We start from the raw sequence: 21,712 nt of genomic DNA on the forward strand, positions 1-21,712 counted from the left end.
CCAGCTACTGAGCTACATGATGCAATAACTTTTTAAAAACTATTTAGAAAGAAGTGGTTGGAAAGTTTTGCCTCACCCGCCTTATAGTCCAGACCATGCCCCGTCCGAATACTATTTGTTTCGATGGATATGGTAGCACTCGGTATCCATATGTTGCCAGAAAGTTGGGAAAAGTTAATAGCTAACAATGGACAATAATTTTATATTGTTTATATTCACACCTATCGGCAATAACATGTGAAATTTTGTTCCCATGAAATATCCATTTCCCTCGAAGGGAAAATTGCTATCGTGATATTCCCATTAACTTTTCATTCACAATAGTTGATGTTGTTCGTAACAGATGTTTATTGTTTACAAAATTCCATTTAAAAATTTCACAACAAGGGGAATTTTTCACGTGAACAATGTTGATGAACGAAAAAAAGGAAAAGTGAAAATATACTCCTAATAAATTTGTTTGATATTTTGAAAATTGTTCAGGAATAACTCTTATTTTTTTGCAAACAATAATTGCTCTCCACTGTACATATACACATCTGCTCAAAATAATAGATACACCAAAATTTATTTTTTAAAATCGAAAAAAAATAATGGTATATTGTAAAATTATAAAAAAAAATTCAGTCGATTTTTATTTATAGTTAAAAGGAGAGTAAAAAACAAAAACAAAATATTTCATAATTAATAATAAATATTATAAAGTAAATTAAATTTCTTAAATTTCGAAAAATTTGGTGCTCATAATAATAGATACATTTTTAAAAATTCTTATTAAACAAAAGCTAATAAATTTTATCTTAAAAAAATTAGTTTATTATTAAAGTAAAGCCAGTATCCAGTATATCCACCTTTGTTTTGTAAAACTTTCTCCACTCTTCTGGGCATACTGGATATCAAGTTCTGACACTTCTCCAATGGAATCTCGTACCATATTTTTTGCGTTTTCTCTCATAAATCGTATTTATTTTTGAAAACTTCCTTCGAAAGCCTTATCTTTAATTCACTCCACAAGTTTTCTATTGGGTTTAAATCAGGGGATTGGCTGGGCCAGCTTAAAACAGGTACGTTATTCTCCAAGAACCAGTTTTTAACTAATCTTGAACTATGTTTTGGGTCGTTGTCCTGCTGGAATGTCCATATTAATGGCATATTTTCCGATGCATATGGAAGCATTACGTTTTCCAATATGTCTCTATACCCACTAGCATTCATGGTATCTTCTATTCGGAATATCGGACCAACACCATTCCATGAAAAGCAACCCCAAACCATTATGTTTCCCCCGCCATGTTTTACCGTCTTTTTTGTAAATTTAACGTGGAATTCTTTTCCTTTTGGTCGGCGTATATTTCTTTGGCAGTCATTTCCAAACAAATTTATTTTTGTTTCGTCGCTCCATAAAATATTTCTCCATTTTTTTTCGCCTTCACACCCGGACCATTGTAAGTGCTCTTTAGCAAATTCTAATCTTGTCTTGATATTTTTGGCGCATTAGTGGCACTTTTCTGGCAATTCTTCCCCGCAATTTAGCTTGTAAAAGACGACGACGAACTGTTTGTGGACTGATTTCGTTACATAGCTCCGCAGAAATAGCTTTCGATGATATGAAAGGGTCTTTTTTAACCATAAGGACGATCCGCCTATCTGTTTCTGGACTGGTTTTCTTTGGTCTACCGCGAGTTTCTCTTTTTTGTTTTTTAGATAAAGCATTTTGGACAAAATGTAATAATCTTCCTATGCTCTTTGCTATTTCCCGTAATGATTTTCCTTGATTTCTCATCGTTTGAACAATTTTTTTCTCATCTTCGGCACAATGATGATTTCGTCCCATTTTCTTCAAAAGAGTCCTATTTTTTATAAAATTGTTGCTAAAATTTAAATTATACTTACTGTTTCACGTAAATAGGAACAAAAAATTGCACAAAAAAAAAATTGTATATAAACAAATTACAAATTACTGATGTGTATCTATTTTTATGAGCAAATAATTTTTTGTAATTCAAATAAATTCGTTTTTAAAAATCAACATGAAAGCAAATAGTTGCCAGATTTTTGACTGACATGACATTGCCAGATAGAAATTTTAATAATATGATGTATTCTTAACGCTTGCGAGGAAATTTTCAATGTTACCGCCATTTAAATTTTTTCCAATTAGGTGTATCTATTATTTTGAGCAGATGTGTACATATATGAATGTAAATATTATATAAATACATGTATGAATACATATGAATTTTCTATATATACCACATATATTAAAATATTAATGGCAGTAAAGAAATAATGCTTAGAAAACATATAATTTTAGAAATATTAAATTGTGTATATGTTTATGTATGTATGTATTTATATATTAACAAAATATACATACATATGTATGTAGCATATGTATATAAATAAAATAAATAAACTAAACTAAATTTAGACGATTATTATAAATGACTGACAATCACAACAAATACGATGACAACGACGACATCATTTTCATCGACATCAAATAGACAGCGACAAACCACGGATAATGTTGTTGGAACATTTTTTTATTTTTTAATCGAATTTTTTTATAAAAAATATAATGTAATTCTCAGCTACATATTATGAAGTCTCAATTATATTCCAAATATATAGTTTCAAGATTCACTACCAATAAAACAATAATCAGGAAAATAATTTTGAAAAAGATTTTCAGTTCCTTTCCAAATTAGCATGAAATGTCAATAAAATAAAATTTCAACTATCTAAATATTGTTTGGAGAGATGCCTCATTTAAACACAGGGGCGCGAAATCTGTACAATTGCATTATTAAACAATTTTAAGGACCAAGTAAAATCCCTAATTTAAATTCTTTAATAAATGTAAACAATATTTAAAAAAGTTTCAATGAAAGGCAAAAACTGTCATCCTTAAATAATGAATGCAGTTTATCATTACCATTTCATTTAATTTATAGAAATAGAGACAGGTTGTTTAAAAGAAAATAAAATAATACAATTAACCGAAATTAAATTTAAAAAAAAAAACAACAAATTATTAGCACCACAGATACACATTCTAATTTCATAGATACACACACATAGATAGACAGGTACACATGTCATTAATTGCATTAATTTGTATTAAAAACTCTAAAACAAAACAAAAAAAAAGAAAACAGAAAAGATCAATTGGTTTGTTTAAAATTAGTATAGAGAAGATCGGAAATACCCATTAATACAATCATTTAAAAAAATCTAAAATAAAGACAAATGAAAAATCAAATAAAAAGAAACTAACAACAATAACAAAACCTAGAAAATATAAATAGAAATAATTAAAAATAAAACAAACAAAATAATGAAGAAATATTGCATCTAAATGAGTGGGTTGGCATGGCAGGCAGATATTTTCATTGCAGCATCTCATGAAACCGTCATACACGAAAAGCACACAGCAAGTACCAAACTATGTACCCCCACCCGATCCTTATTTGTTGAATAATCTTAATTTATATATCCAGGTGGAGGGGAGTATATTGATTTTGCTTTCCCCTTGTGACACATTGAAATATCCGTCGTGGACTGATATGAGTATTCTGGGTCTTTATAATTCTTAGGCGACCAAATATTCTCTGTTGATCAGAACTGTCCAGAATCGGTACAACCAACAAAACATGAAGTTAAGAGCTTTTAGTCTCTACTGGTTAATCAATCAAACCAATCATAATTAAGCCTTGAATATAAGTCATCCGGGAGCACCATGGTACATAAGAAATAAGAATATCCATAGCGACTTACACGTACCGTTAGATAAGGATGAGTTTAAGGATGACCGTGAAATATACATTATAATGTTACAAAACCACCCAAACCTGCTTGCAAGACTTCTCGCACAGAGCCAGACACGATCAAGGCTTCGTAGAGCTGATCTACCATTTAGTTCTAATTTTAGTTATAAGATTTTAAAGAGTGAGTTAGAAAAAACTTATACACACTACTCCAGCCGAAACTAATTATTATAAATTTTTTAATCTCGTTATCTTTTAAAAATATGTCAGATATTCACCCCTACCGCTAATCAATATTTTACATGAAATATGTTCCCTTTTTTATTTCTCGTTCATCAACTTTGTTTACGTGAAAAAATTCTTCATATTGTGAAATTTTTAGATGGAATTTTGTAAACAATAAACAGCTGTTACGAACAACATCAACTATTGTGAATGAAAAGTTCATGAGAATATCACGATAGCAATTTTCCCTTCGAGGGAAATGGATATTTCATGGGAACAAAATTTCACGTGTTGTTGCCGACACATTTTAAATTTAAATTTAAAATATAAATAGTCCTTGAGAAGATCTACAGAAAATATGGTTGTGCAGTTTATCTCTTTTAGTTGAAGAGATATTTAGATTTAATTATTTTTTTTTTTAATTTAGCTAGATATTTTTTTGCTTTTTTAAATAACCTACACATGTAAGCATATTTTCTGTAGATCTTCTCAAGGAATATTTATTCAGCTGATTCCTATTATAAATGGATTTTTGGCGATTTTTTAAAAAATTTGAGACCGGAGGTGACCAACTTTGAAGGGTCACGTACTGGCCCCCATTATCCCTAGGAAGCTAAACAACCGTAAATCAATTAGAAAACACTTCAGATCCAAGCATTTGAAATTTCGTAACAATATCTGCAATAGTTCCCGAGATACCGAATTATTTAAAAAAAAAAGTTTCTAAACCACTGTGCGATAGGGGTGATTATATTTTCTGTTGTAAATTATTCATTTACAACAGTTATTTCGGCCAAAATGGACAGCGTACAAAAAGTACGTGAAAAAATAATTCAAACTTTTCAAAAAAAAAATAAAAAAAGATTCAAAGGCCATTAAATTAAGGAAGACTTGTACATTAAAAGAATACCTGGATCAGGAATAAAAAATGTCTAACAGATATTGGTAAAGCATAATAAGGCTTCTATCAGAAAAGCATTTCAGTAAAGAACTTTGAAGCAAAACAACGAGCGAAAAAAATTTAGGACAAACAAATAAACAAAATTCCCCAAGAAGTTTCTTGTGTGGCAAGCCATTTAATCGTAAGTAGACGACCTTGTACAAGAAGGTAACGGAAGCAACTATAAAATCCGTAATGGGAGTATTTCTAGAAAAAGTGGATAAATTTATAAATACCGAGTTATGTTTTAATGAATTTGTACAATATTTGAATAAATTTACTTATTATACCCTTCACCTTCGTGAGAAGGGTATATATAAGTTTGTTAGTTCGTTTGTAATTTCCACAATATAATTTTCCGACCCTATAAAGTATATATATTCTGGATCCTTATAGATAGCGGAGTCGATAAAGCCGTGTCCGCCTGTGTGTTGAAATCAAATAATCCGAAGCCCCCAAATAACTTACTTACATACACGATTCATACATCAATATCTCCGAAATTCTTACGGATCGGTTGCTATTTAAAATCGAGAAAATCGGTCCACAAATGGCTGAGATATAAGGAAAAAACCAGGATAACCTCAATTTTTTACCTATATCTGGATTACTAAGTCATTAATATAGACAATATGGATATCTAATGATAGATATTTCAAAGACATTTGCAACGACGTATATAAGACCATAGTGGACCAACAATGGGCCAAAATCGGAAAAAAATATTTTTTAACCCGAATTTTTTTTTCACTAAAAGTTTTTTTTTCCGTTAAATATTAAAAAAAAATCAAGTTAAAAAATTAAAATTTAAAAAAAAACAGTTCGAAAAAACTTGAAAAAAAAAAATTTCAAATTTTTATTATCTTCGATTCTGTACTTAAATACTTTAACCAACGAAGCAAATCTAAAATATTTTTATCGTTAATATCACTTGTGTCATCATTTCACACCAGCACTTTAATATGTTTATTGACGAATTTGTTTTGTTTTTGTATTTTGTTACTTTGGGTGTTTGAAAAACTATAACATTATATTTCAATTCTCACATAAATAGAAAATATATTGATTAAATGATTCAATATACAATATATAAGTAAGAGAGGATATAACATTGATAGATGGATGAATGGATTGATGATGGCATACCTACAACTAATGTTTGATTATTTATTGTTCGGCATTATACAGGTGCTATTTATAAGTAAGAACAAAAAAAATATATAAATAAAAAAAAAACAAACAAATGAACGAACGAACGAATGTATAAACAAAAAAGTATAAATAAATTGCATTAAATTATTGTATATTTAGCTTTGCTAAAACAAACACAAAATTTTGAAATAACTGCATACAGACAGTGTGGTAAACAATTATTGGAACTGGTTGAAATCCAACAAAACAAAAAAAGAAAATAATTAAAACTGTTTTTGTGGCAAACTTGTGATTTGATTAAAACTTGTTTTGAGAATAATAGGCATATTGAATTTAGCCATTCAAAGTTATTTTTTAATTTGACGATCTTCTCGCAATTCAGTGTTTTGAATCAGACTTCCAGACTTTCGATCTATCAATTTTAATAATAGAAGAAAATAACACAAATATTACAAAATCAACTTGTCAAAATAAATGTACACAAACAATTTGACAGATAATTACAAAATTAAGTCAATAAAGATTTTGTGTATAAATGAAAATATTTTTACCATCAACACTGTAAGGAATACATGAATAAATGCATTTCATTTATTTATTTTTCTTCAAAAACCAAATGTGCTTTAATTAGACTTTATTTTTAACTCTGCTAGCAGCAGCACAAAATAACATAAATACAAACCAAAAAAATCTCAATGTGTTCTCAATTATTTGTGTTATGATGCTTTATTTAGAATTTTTCTGTTGTTATTTCTTTATACTCTTTCATTGGCTGGCTCACAAGTGATTTTTTCAGAAAAAAAATAGAAAAAAACTCGTTTAATTTTGGTATAAAAATGCTACAATGTTGCATCGTCATAATTTGTAATTTATTATACACCTAATTGCGTTAAAATATCGCGTTGATGGAAATATTTGCTAAAATAAAGGTCAATTACGTAGATATACTATTAATTTAAGCAAAATATGTAAAAGTTTAAAAAAAATTATTTTTTTTTTACAATATTTATTTGGAATTTTAAAAATACAACCAAATATCTGGGTCATTATGATCAGTAAGTAATAATGATAAATCAATTACAATTTCATTTTATTATAACTAATGAATGCTACTGTTAACCCTCATCTACTGTTACCGCTAAGCTATCGTTATGGAAATAACTGTAATTGCCATTACCGATATAATCGTAAAAACTGTTTCCACTAAATACCGATATTCTATGAATACGTGAGCGGTTCAATAAGTCCGCGAATTTTTATTTTTGAGCTCTTTAGGCATTTGTTTGTGAGATGAGTTTATCGTTGGAGTCAAATCTCCTTCCGCCGAGTCATTTCTTCAGCGTTGGAAACAAGAAATAGTCACTCGGGGCTAAATCCGGAGAATGTTTGCAATGGAAACTTCACATGTGTGCATCATTGCGCTTGTGAGCAAACGCGGCACCCATCTTGAGGAAAACTTTCTCATACCCAAGCCTTTGGCTTCCACAATCACCTCTATCGCGAATCAACATTTCACATGAAATATGTTCCCTTTTCCCAATTCTCGTTCATCAACTTTGTTCACGTGAAAAAATTCCCCATGTTGTGAAATTTTTAGATGGAATTTTGTAAACAATAAACAACTGTTACGAACAAAATCAACTATTGTGAATGAAAAGTTTAGGGGAATATCACGATAGCAATTTTCCCTTCGAGGGAAATGGATATTTCATGGGAACATAAATTTCACATGTTTTTCACGATATGGGTGAATATCTCGTATTTTCAATCTCCAATCGGCCAACACCATATCGTGATGTTTTTTTCAATTGTTTCGGGTGTAGAGATCTCAACTGGGCGTCTAGAATGTTCGGTATCTTCCATGCTTGTACGAAATTCAGTAAACCACTTTTTTTACCATTGAAATTGATGGTGCAGTAATATTAACAAAATAATGCTTAATGAGCAGACGAAAATTACTTTTTTCCATTTTCTCCTCAAGTCACGCGCTAGTCTGCTATAAATGGCTGTCAAACACAAACTAAATGACATAGCTTGTACAAATTTTGACAGGAGTTAACTGAGCAGTGTTAAGAGTCGGAAAATTCAAAAAGTCAAGGACTTGTTGACCCGCTTTCGTAATTTAAATTATAAAAATAGTTATTTTTGATTTCTACATAATTTGAATTTTAAACCAGTTCGAGAACTATATTCGGTTGTGCCGAATCATATATGTATACCCTTCACCAAATTATAATTTTAATTATTTTTAGGTAAAATTTTTTTTAATTTTTTGTGAAATATTTTTTTTAATTTTGAAAAAAAAAATTTTATTTATTAGTGAACAAATTTTATAAAAAAAAATTTTTTGAAAAAAAATTCGGTTTCAAAAATATTTTTCCCGATTTTGACCCATTGTAGGTCCGAATTATGTTATATACGTCTTTGCAAAGGACTTTGAAATGTCTATTAGATATCCTATATTGCCTATATTAATGGTTTAGTAATCCAGATATAGATCAAAAATAGGTAAAAAATCGAGGTTATCCTGGTTTCTTCCTTATATCTCAGCGTCTATAGCGGATATATTGATGTATGAATCATGTATGTAAGTTATTTGGGGGCTACGGAAAGTTGATTTCTGTTATCGATTCACGAAACTTATAGATGACTGTTTTATTGCAAAATTGTGTTCTAATTTTTGTTAATAAACAAAATAGTCCAATCCAGAACAGACCCAGACTTCAACAAAAATTAAGCCGGAGCTCGCGTTTCGGTCAATGGCGTTACCACACCATGACCAATAATTTGTTTGAAAATATAGACGACCTTGAATCGGCCGAGATTTGGTTTCAATAGGATGGTGATATGTGCCATAAGGCGACCGCAACCATCGATTTATTGAAATCAAAATTAGCCGATAATTAGATTTCGAGAAATAGACATGGCCCCAAGGTCGTTAAAAAAACGCCCTTTATAATAAATTTTAAATTTTTTTCTGCGGAAATAAGTTATAATAGTGAAAAAAGAAGAATAATTGCTAAAACCGAACACGAAACTCCACTATGAAACTATTTTAACATTTTTTTTTCAATTTATTATATTAACAAAAAAAAAAATCGTTATGCTTACTAGATTAGGTAATGTTTCCAAACTGAAGCGGTTCTGGTGGATTTACGAACGAAATTAGTTTTCCTTTTTGGAGACTATTTTGGAATGATTGAAGTTTGCTCTTGTACGCTATGTAGACAAATTTCAAGATGAAAACTGTTTTGTTTGGTTCTAAAACAAATGTATTTCTTCACCTGATATTTGGCCAATCTCACCGTAGCAGATGTTTTATTGAAAATTGTTTGACACTTTAAATTCACTGGTTGTCTGTTTCGTTCGTGTGTTTACACATCAAATACTAAAGCACTTTTATCTTGTATTTGAAATGTAAAGGTTCGTGATCTTGCAAAGTTCTTCTAAGGTATATTATATGGCACATGTTAATTTTTTTACAATGAAATAATACAATAAAATAAGTATGCCAATTTGATTTGCCACGCCTTTAATTTGTTTTGATTTCAAAACAGCAACATTGACACACATTTACTTTTGTAATTTTTGGCACGCAGCCGAAAGAAAGGGTTTGCAACACCTGCATTTTTAAACCGTTATTATATTAAAAGCAACAAAATAAAAAAAAAAAAATAATAATGATAATAAAAAAACAACAAACACAAATAAATAGTACACAAAGAAAAGTAACCTTAAAATAACAACAACAAATCTCGACAAGCAGTGTTTTTTTTTTCTTTCTCTTAATTCTTTAAAAGCTTTTTTTGTTTGATTTATTTATAACTCACCTCTAATATTTGTTGATCCAAATCTGTTGATGGAGGAGCTTGTATACGACTGAAATCCAAAGTACCTGGTGTTATGTGCAATCTTTCATTAGTACCAGAATCGCGGGAGAGATCTTTAAATATAAATACAAAAAAAGAGAGTATAAAATTAATTAATGAACAAGGGAACAAGCTGAAATAATAATAAAGAAGTTTGAAAACAAAAAAAAAAAAATATAAAGAAATTTCAAAAAACACTAATAGAAAGAACATCATCGTCATCTTCTATAGGAATACAAAAATATAATTATTTTTAAATTTAATTTCGTTTTTCTTTTTCGATTTGTATTAAATTGCAAGTACCTACTATAAACAAAGAGCAAGTAACAAAATCGAAGATGGAAGGAAGCCATTATTTATTTGTTCGTGTTTGTAAACAATATTAAAAAGTTTAAAAATAATCTTAATGTAGGTACCTATTTATATTGTACATATTTCTTTTTTATTATTTCGTTCCACTATTGTAAACAATTTTTGCTGAGTTTTCTAAAATAATGAATGATTTTTTTTGCTTTGCAGATTCGTACACTATTATTAATTTAAATATGGTAAACTACGACTTCCAGTGATCAAACTGTCAATATTTAATATAGTATGTGTGGAATTTACCATGACCATTGGCTAACGTTGACCCTAAAATACCCTCCAGCTCGACTACCGTTACCGAAATAATCGAATTTACCGTTACGATAATCTATAAATAATTCTTAAATATTCCAAATGCCTATATTTTCCAAAGTTGAGTTTATTGAAATCCACAGATTTTTACAATATTACCGGTTGCCAAACGAAGTCCTGCGCTGAACGGCTGTAAGCCGGCTGACCCGTTCCGTTGTATTTTCATACAATTTTCGGAATTTCACGTACATACATATATATAAGCGAAATAACTCCCAATAGAAATGAAATAATTCCCAATCCGAGGCAATTTATTTATGTAATCTAAAAAAAGGAACTACAAAAGTGAAATTATTCTCGCTTACCAAACATTTTTTGCATTGCGGGCCTCCGGGGTGTATTAGAATCTGGCTTTGCTCAGAAAAGATTTCTTTCATTGCAGAAAGGTTTTATAATATTTCAGAAAGCCGATTTTCATTTCGCACCAGATTAAGAAATCGTTGTAACCTGACAAAGGCCGACGATGTAAAAAGAATCTTTTTTTTGATACACCCCAGAGGAGAAAAGCTTTACGCGCGGCCGAAGGCCGGCAATGCAAAAAACTTTTCTGAGTGAAGCCAGTTTTTGATATTTATGGGTTCTGCTTTTGCAAAGTAGAACCCAACAAAAATAAAATAGCACCCAATACAGTGAAATAACTCCTAATTCCCAAAATAAAATGAAATAAAACCCAACAAAAATTTCATTGGGAGTTATTGCATTATGAAATAACTCCCTATGCGTTAGGAGTTGTAAATGTCGCGCTTTTAAGTCATAAATTAAATTAGTGAAAATGCAACTGTTCTCTGTCAACATTAGAAAAATTTAAAAAAAAAAACAGCACAACCTCGAAAAGCGGCTTATTTGGCAACATTATAGCACTATACCTTTTGTGCACAATTTGGACAACAAATTCGATATTTTTCCGGGACCGTAAACGGTTATCCAGACAATTTTAAATCAAAAACTTTCTATGTTAAGAGTCAACGGACACCTATACTGTTATATACCAATAGATTCGTATTGACGTGTTCTTTCAGAATCTATTGTGATATTAAATGATCTCAACTCCACAGTTAACAGTTATTTTTTTAAGTAGCCGCCATAAAAAAACTCATTTGAGGAGTTTTATTTTTCCCGTCAGAAAATAAAACTCTTCGTTTATTTTCTACTTTTTTTGCAGTATCTTTCTTGATTGAGTCTAAATGATATAATGTTCGTAGTAATTTTATTTTTCCCGTCATAAAATAAAAGTCATTTGAGGAGTTTTATTTTTCCCGTCAAAAAATAAAATTCTTCGTTTATTTTCTACTTTTTTGCAGTAACTTTCTTTACTGAGTCTAAATGATATAATCACCCTTATCGTGGTTGGCGTAAACGTCTTACGCCTACGACTGTTTCGTACTAGATTAAAGATAAAATGCAAACTGTTTCTTTAATCTAGTACGAAATTTTCGTAGGCGTATGACGTTTACGCCAACCATGATAAGGGTGAAATGTTTGTAGTAATTTATTTGTTTAAGAAAAAAAAACAACTATTTGATAATTGGAATCAAAATTAAAATCCCACTTGATTTTATTTTAATGACAAATTATTCAATTGCAATACAAGGAAGGGGCTTTACAAATTGTAATGTTCTGACCAGCGGTAAGCTTCAAGTGTCAATTTACATTAAATCAGTTTTATTTTTTGACGGAAAAAATAAAACTCCTCAAAAGAGTTTTATAAAAATAAAAGTCCTCAAATTTTTTTTTCTCTGAAGTGAAAAATAAAACTCTTCGAATGAGTTTTTTTTACGGCGTCTGTTGAGCTGAAAAGCTGGGTGAAGGGGAAAAAGGCTGGATAATTGGAAGAGATGTTCAAACTCTCTGAGCCGAAACCAAATTGTTTAGATTTGGTTACTCAGAACAATTGCACAAATAAATATGGAAAAGAGGAAAGAAATAAAACAAAATAATTAGGATATTTTCGAATTATTTATTCAATTGCTTGAAGGATGGATTCTTACCAAGTATAAGAAGTAGGAGTAATACAGCGATGTGAACAGGTTAGAGTCAGATTTGTATCTCCCGCAAAAAGAAGTATTTATGACACTTTACGATTGATTTAGTACTAATGACAATTGGAAGTATACTGCAACACATAGCATTCTGCATTTATATATATTAAGGAAAATAGGAATTGAAGGGAAATGAGAAAAATCGCTAAGTGTTGTTTTGGCGTAAACAGCGTCTATTTAAAATTATTTTTTTAAGAGTTTCATGCGAACTTTAATTTTTACGTTTAGCCGTTTTAGTTGGGTTTTATTTTTAAAGTCACAAAATAACAGTTATCCCTGATATGTTTTTCAATATAGCATAAATTATTCTAATTATTTTTAACTCTGTAATATTCATCCATTTTTACTCCTACAGAATAAATAAAAAGTCCTTTATGGGGCTAGATTTTCAATAGCACATCAATATAGGGTAAACGCTCCTATAGTCGGCATGACCCAGTAGTCGGCATTTTTGACTTAAAAACTTAATAAATAAGAATAACGATAATTTTATACAAAAGTAAGATTTAACTTTAATTAAACATACACTCATTTATCTTTATGTAATGTTTAAATTTGGGTGAGATGAGTATTTTCATCTATTTTTGTCCTCATTAAGTGACCATCTTTCAACTGGTGCGGAAGTGCCTGTTTTTTAAGAAATTTTTTAGTGGCAAGGCCAACTAAAACAAGTTAGTAACCATATCAATTTAAGTAATATTTTTACCAGAGTGGTGTTAACAGATAAAACTTTGTTTAAATATTACCTACAATGTGAAAGTTTTCACAAAAAATATTTTTTTTGGTTATTTTAATTGACGCCGTCATTAGGAACAAAAATTTCTATGATTTTCAATAGTCGGCATAGTGATGCCGACTTCAGGAAAATTGCTAATTTTTTGTATTAAGCTCAAATTCTACAAATTTGTTTATTACTCATCTCTCTTGACAATAGATTTGACGAAAATGAGTTTGAAATGAGTTTACCCAATAGTCGGCACAGTTTTAATTGAGCATTTTAAGAACTGCCGAGTATAGGAGACCAAGCATCCTGAACTCGGCAGCAGCTTTTTATTTGACTGGAGATCCTTAAACAGAGTAATATTTAGAGATTCAGTAGGTATTATTAATTCTAACATCTTAGAATTCCAAATATGGACACTCCAGAAAAAAAAACCCATGCACCAATATCCTGAAAAAGCCTTAAAATATTTTCTATGCGAGAGAAGGCCCGATTTCTGTATTAGGTGCCAGTAAACAATATGGAGTTCCGCGTTCAAAAATATAGGACAAATTATACGGTTCCGAAGGTCCTATGAGAATGGGGCCGCAAACAGTGTTATCTAATTCCAAAGAAAGTGAGGATTAACTTAACACGGTTCAATCAATCGTGAAGAGCAGCAAACCACACCATTTGTATATGATCTACCCGGAAAGAAATGGTATAAAGGGGTTTTTAAACTGTTCTCTCTAAAATAATCATGTAAGGTACCTTAATAAACAGGCTCTTTACTAAATCAGTTGGAGTTATTAGTAGGTGATCGGCCTGAAAATGAGAAAAGAAACGGATTTGGATCTAGCTTTTGAAATAGTCAACCGACTAGCTCCTAATATGAGCGTAGAATTGATTCCGATGACATTATCGAAGAGAACAATAACTTAAAAATAAATTATCAAACTATTGAAATTGTGAGTAATCTTACCATAGAGGCAGGCACGTTCATAATTAACAAGGAAAAGTTGAAAATATGGTAGTATCGCCAACTTTAGCTGCAGAAAATCACAATGAAACGTTGAAACCTGTTCACTACTCATCTCCAACTTTATCAAATAATTATTCAAATACTTGGTTTCAGCCTTTTAACTGTTCAAGTCCAATCCCAACAAATTGTAGTTATACATTTAAAATTTTTTCAAAGTTTTTTAATAATATTATGGTCACTGGGATATTGTATATGATTGCGGTAACCATAATATGTTTACGTTACCATTAACATGATTGTAAATAAATATATATTTATGGCAATCATTTTCATGATAATGATTTATCATAATATGTTGATCTCAGAATATGATGACCATAATCCTAGAACAACACAATATGTTGAAGTATTACATCATAAACATGGTTGCCACAAACACATAAATATTTACTACAATCATATATATATGTATATGATTGCTACAATGATGTGAATGGTAACTTAAACATAAAATAAACATAAATGATTACCGCAAACATATACATAATTACAGTGACCATAATAGAAAAATAAAATAAACCAAAACAAATTAAAAAAGGAAGATAAAACGAGTTAGGGGCACATGTGAAGAGGATTTGGACACAGATCCTGAGGATGATGGTCTAAAAACGTAGGATATGATATTTGCCCACAGTGGTTTCACCTCAAATGCACTAATTTATGTTTTTTATTAGTATTTATTTAAATGGTTGATATTTTAAATAAAAAATAACTTGAATTCTTTTAAGATTTTATTCATTTCTTAATAAAAAATGCTATGCCGACAATTGGGTCACAAATTGCCGACATTAGGATCAATGGTGCCGACTTCGGGCACAAATCGTGTTTTTTCAAAAAAACGTAAATTGCTCAAATTTAATAAAAACTGCTTGAAAATAATTAATTGAGTCTAAAACTATACAAATTACTAAACAACAATAACCCATTTACATCCCAATACCATGTTCGCACTCATAATGGTATCACTTTAAAAACTGAAAAAAAGTTAAACTGCCGACTACTGGTGCATTCACCCTACATCTTTTGAGTAGTAATATTCCTCCAATAGATTCCCAAAAAGGCCCACTACTCGAAACACTGCAATGTACATACATACATTCATACATATTTCTTCATAATATTCACAATCATAAAATTAATTAGAAATTATAATTATAAAATCTCGAAATAATTTTTGAATACAACATACACAAACAATTTATTTATTTATAGATTTCTTAGAAATTTATTTATACGAGTACATATGTACGTACATTAGGTTGGCCCCGTTTGTATGGAGAAAAAATAAGGTATCGATGTTCCCGCCTAAAATGAAAATTTGATTCATTCTAATGGTGTTTTCTTTTCTAAAAAAAAATGATGCCTTATAAATGTGTAATATTATTATCATGTTACACACACCCTTGCAAAGTGAATTATTATTTTCTATTAGAATGGAACAAAATAATTTCTTGATTTTACACTTAACACTAATGTATATTTAGCGTGCCAAATATTGAATGAATTTTGTATTAAAAAGCGATATTTAACACTGTATATACGACTTTCGACATTCAATTGTGTTTGTTTGCCAACAGCATTAACAACACTGATTGTCAATAATAGAAATCAGCTGTTACTCAATTGCAAAAAAGTACTTAACGCAGATGCAAAAAAAGGGTATTATCTCACCCTGAAATATAATTGAGGGTGAAATATGTAACATATTTATGCAACATATTTAGAAAGGAAAACGGCAAATCTTCGAATGTTTGCATACATTTCTAGAATGGAACATACCCCTGCGCCAATGGTAACATAAATGGAACATTTTTCTCAGAAAAGAAAACACCATAAGACTACGTTTTGAAATTTTTTCGTCCTGGGGTCAATATTTGGCTAGCTGGATCAAAGGATAAAATGGTCCTTTTTTGAGGTTTTTTTACATTTTTTTATTTCTTCCAAAGAAAGTATATGTAAAGTTGGTATCATATGAAAGGTCTTTGAGAGACGCATTCAATTGGTTATTAGAAATTTAAAACAAACAAGAAATTCTAATACAAACAGTATTAGAATGAATCAAATATTCATTTTAGTCGGGAACATCCGCAACTTTAATTTTGGGGCCACCCTAATGTACATACATACTATACATTTATCAAATCATCTCTCTTAATTGGGGAAAACATCGATAGTTGCGTTTGCTGCTAGAAGCTATTGCAAAAAGTTGTAACAATACAACAACATGATTAGTATAAAATATAATTAACCACATTATTTTTATTTGTAATAACTTTTGTTAAATGCATACATATTAAATACACTTGTACGTACGTACGTACGTAGTATAAATTATAATTAATGTATCAATGAATTCTATGGAATTCTAAATAAAATTTGGCGCAATTATATTGAATTGCGTTTTTCATTTATTTCAAATTTATTTTCAAAAAAAAAATATCAAAAATACTCGTAATATATGGACTATTTTTAAATAAATTTTGGCTTTTATCTTCTTCCGGGCGCAATACAACGTAATAAAAAGATAACGAAATTTAGATTTAGAAAAGTGAATTCGTACCTACATAATATGTACAATGTATTGCAGTATAATATATATGAATAACGTATTAAGTAGTTAGTTAGTTAGTAACCTACATCAATATGATTAGTAATCTACCATAAAAATGTGAGACATTGACACAATTTTTTTTCTGTTTGTCAGTATGAATATGTGTTTATTACTACAGCTGTTAAATTTAAAATTCCAAAAATATTCCTTTCAAAACAACATTGTCTGGAATCGTAAAAATGAATATAACAAACATATTTTGTTTAATTAAATACGTTTCTGGTAACTGTTAACAAAAATTATGAATTTATTACGGAAATTACCGATTATTATTAAATATTTGGCATGTATGTATGTATGTAGTATGATGGTAAGAGCAATTGTTTTGTTTTTTTTTTTTGTTTTTTTTGTTTTATATCTATTTAAAATTGTACATTTTATAAGACACAATGGAAATATTTCTGGGTGTTACCAGCGGAGTGGCAAATTTATAAATAAATTCATTGAAAATAAAACAAATTGTTCTGTATAAAAATACACCCAAAAAATGATTGTGTGTGAATCATTTCAAATTGGAAAATAGTTTTTTTTATGTTTAACTAGCTAATAAAACTTTAATAGAAAAGGCCGAAGCCGAACCTTCATGTATCATTTAATTTTTAAGGTGCACTGTGCATTGGCCAATTATTTCCCGAATATCGAACAATCTGGGCCCAAATACGAGTAAAACTGATCGGAATTTCCTTGTTTGAGATTATGGCGTTCGATATCGAGTAAGAAATTTTGTACATTTTATTATAATTTCGAAAGAAAAAGTGGAAATAGATATGTTACTTCTAATATTACGATTTTAATAAAATTTCTCTCGCCCATAGATGAAGTATAGCTGTGTCAAAGGTTTTAAACTCTATGGCGGGACAGAGCCTCAAAGCCCCAAAGTGGCGAATCTCGGGTATATGAAAAATTAAAAATGATGTTAAATTTTTGTTCTCCATCCGATTTGAAAGTTTTTTATATCATATTTATTATTCATGTCAAATGAACCAACTTTTGAAATCGATGTCTTCCGATCGCGTTGAAATTAGCTCCAAGGATAGTAATTCAATCACAATTTTTCATCAAGATCTGTCGAGAACTCTCTGAGCGACATGTATTTTTTCTCATTTATGTAACTTATTACTTATTGTTCTTAGCAAAATGTGTCCCAAATAGTTTAGATAGCTATTTCTTCAATCTTTCGAAAAAAAAATTAAAAAATAAAAAAAATTTTACACTTTTTTTTTTCCAAAATCAAAAACTTTTTTGATTTTGTTTTGAAAATGGTCCCTTTTTTCTTCTCAATAGAAAGCTTAGATCGTTTCCTTGAACACCTTTTTGGTCGTTTACTTTTGTAACTGAAAACATAAAATTTTTGACTTTTTTTGCAAAATGAACCCTTTTTTGCTCAAACGAAAGCTTATTCCTTTAAGAGCTTGAAAGGAATAGATCTAAGCAATTAAACAATTAAAAAAAGTATTTGATTTTGCCAAAAAACTCGAAAATTTTATATCTTGAGTTACAAAACATTTATTTTGATAGATATCCAACTCACATCCCACTCATTTGAGCAAAAAAAGTCAAATATCAACTAGCATTCTACTAAGCGACCAAAAAGCTCTTCAAGGAAAAGACCTAAGCTTTCTTTTTAAAAAAAAATGTAAAAAAGTTTTTGATTTTGGAAAAAAAATTTAAAAAAAATTTTATTTTAATTTTTTTTTGTAAGATTGAATAAATAGCTATTTGGGACACATTTTGCTAAGAACAATAGGTATAAGTTACATGGATGAGATAAAACACCTGTTTGGCTAGAATGTCAAATTTTTACCCCCTCTAACTTGAGAGTTCTTAACCGATCTTGTTGAACAAATTCATCCCGATCGTAAAACATCGATTTCAAATGTTGGTTCTCTTGACATGAAATCCCCCAAATATAGAATATACAAGAAGTGAGCTACAAAAAACTATATTTTATCTCCTTTTTTTGTCGATTATCCCGATTTTAAATAAAACCGATCCGATATAGTGATGTATCCAGTTCAAATTAAACTCAAATTTAATTAAAATGTGAACCTCACTCATCTTGATATTAATAAATTTTACCTACACCACTTGAATTGTTCGAAAAATGGTTTGATGGTGACTTGCTGCAAGTTATTACTACATAATACTCCAATGACTATGCTTTTGGCTTTTGCTTCCATATGTGCATAGCGTACTACATGTAGTACGGACTCAAAATCCAAGTTAAAAAAATTCTTTTTTTTATTTTTTCTTCAGATAATCTGTCAGAATAACGCTATTTTGGAAAACTACGAAGATTGTTGCGCTAGTATGCCCGTCGGTATATCTGGGTTAACTTATGGCTAATTATTGTTAAGAAAATAACTATCAATTTTATAGACATCATAACTACATTCCGCCACAACCTAATTACAAACTAATATACAAAATAAGGGTAAAAAAAGTCACCTATCAAACAAAAAAAAACGGCATTAAAAAATTCCACCTGTGTCAAAAGTTATAGACTTTAGGGTGCTATTTTTAAATTTGCAACACTGTACGCCTGCTGTCAATTAGCAACCAAACTCCCATCGCCCACGAAATGCGTCATCGTAAATGATCGTGGATTGACATCTCCAACATTTCCACTTTTACACTTTTTTTTCCAAAATAAAAAACTTTTTTGACTTTGTTTTGAAAATGGACCCTTTTTCCTCTCAATAGAAAGCTTTGATCGTTTCCTTGAACACCTTTTTGGTCGCTTACTTTTGTAACTGAAAACATAAAATTTTTGACTTTTTTAATTAAACAATTAAAAAAAGTTTTTGATTTTGCAAAAAAACTCGAAAATTTTATATCTTGAGTTACAAAACATTTATTTTGATATATCGAACTCACATCTCACTCATTTGAGCAAAAGTCAAATATAAACTAGCATTCTACTAAGCGACCAAAAAGCTCTCTCAGTCAAACAGCTGATCATTTTTTCTTTTTCGCTTTATCAAAGCTTGTTTTTATATTTAAATATCTACATATTCTAATCATATTAACAAAATATTTATTGTTTACATAAATAAGTAAAGCCCTCACTATTAAATTATCTACACTATATTAAGTTTAAATACTTATTTGTTTAATTATTCATTTTGGTTTTTTGACATTTGTTAAGACCAATCGTTGTTTTTGTAGAACTGACACCACCTTGTATGAATTCGCTTTGATTTCCACATAACAGTTTTTCTGTTCATTCAATGTAAATAGTTTCCTTTTACAATTGTATCGCTAGAAGGTCCTTCTCTGGAGTAGCACACCTCATCTGTGCTGACTAAATAAAAAAAGTTTTCTTTAATACTTAGATTTTTTGCCGGAAAGTTTATTTTTCATGTTCTAAATATTCCAAGAATATTATAAAGTTAAATATATCGACAGAAAAAACTTAAATATGTTGCTATGAGTTTATTACGAGTGTGAACCTCTCCTTTAAAATAATTTCTTTGAATTCTTTTTAGCGGGCCATAAATTAAAAGAAAAACCAAACACAACCTACATATGTACATACATATAAAAAATAACATACATACTATTATTTCCGTCACACCTGTACGATCAAAATACTGAGTATCTATGCAATTATGTTTATGATAATATTTTTTATTTTATTGTACGAGTATTTTATTTTGTTGTAGTTTTTTGTTCATTCATTTATTATCAGAAAAATATGACGTTTTTTTTATAATGTTTATGTCTACATATGTTCAACAGACTATACTATACTATTTGTTTGAATCTAGACAGCTAGATAGATATAGTATCAATGACAACAACATATTTGATATATCTTTATATATATAACTCTGCTGTACGTGTGTTAGTAACTGAACTCCTCCTTAACGGCTGGGTCGATTTCGATGAAATTTGTTGTGTGTGTTTGAGTGGATCCCTGGATGGTTTAGATTCACAATTGACCTATATAGGAACAATGGGCATGGCACCTCCCATACAAAGTAAAAATTTATTATAGCATATCTGGGGTACTTTTATAGTGGGAGTCTGCAAACTAGGGACAACTAGTTTTTTTTATAGTTATTTTGTAGATTTATTATTATTCCACTCCTGTGGTTTTTAAGCTTTAGTTAGGTAATTTCTGGTATATTTCGTTGATGTTAACTCACACATGTGTAATCTTATCAATCAAAAAAAACAACACAATATTCATATTCATTTTTATACCCACCTTCGTGAGAAGGGTTTGTCATTCCGTCTGTAATTTCCACAATATAATTTTCCGACCCTATAAAGTATATATATTCTAGATCCTTATAGATAGCGGAGTCTATTAAGCCATGTTCGTCTGTCTGTTGAAATCAACTTTCCGAAGCCCTCAAATAACTTACATACATCAATATCTCCGGAATTCTTCTAGATAGGTCTACAAATGGCTGAAATATAAGGAAAACCAGGACAACCTCGATTTTTTTAACTTATTTTTGACCTACAGTGGTGGCCACCAATTTAAGACAAATAATTGAATTTTTTTCATCAACTGAATTTTAAGTGCGATAGAGCCAAAATAAAAGGACCTCTAAGGGTATGAAATTTATTATTAATGTTTCTAGTTTCTGAAAAATGTTTGGAAAAATCGGTAAAACATATATGGACAAAGATATGTGGAAATACGTTGACCCACCTCAGCGAACATCCGCTGTT

At 29.7% G+C, this 21,712-nt stretch overlaps 1 protein-coding gene across 3 annotated transcripts in view; it reads right to left on the reverse strand.

Moving 5' to 3' along the window:
* Positions 1 to 21,712, reverse strand: part of HDAC4 (histone deacetylase 4) — a 70,726-nt gene that overhangs the window by 23,666 nt on the left and 25,348 nt on the right. For all 3 annotated transcript variants that reach the window (XM_065506621.1, XM_065506622.1, XM_065506620.1), the window contains exon 3: positions 9,918 to 10,030. In XM_065506621.1, coding sequence (XP_065362693.1) covers positions 9,918 to 10,030 — 113 coding nt within the window. The remainder of the gene's footprint in view (positions 1 to 9,917; positions 10,031 to 21,712) is intronic.

This window comes from Calliphora vicina, chromosome 4 (genome assembly GCF_958450345.1).
Source record: "Calliphora vicina chromosome 4, idCalVici1.1, whole genome shotgun sequence".
NCBI classification, from domain to species: domain Eukaryota; kingdom Metazoa; phylum Arthropoda; class Insecta; order Diptera; family Calliphoridae; genus Calliphora; species Calliphora vicina.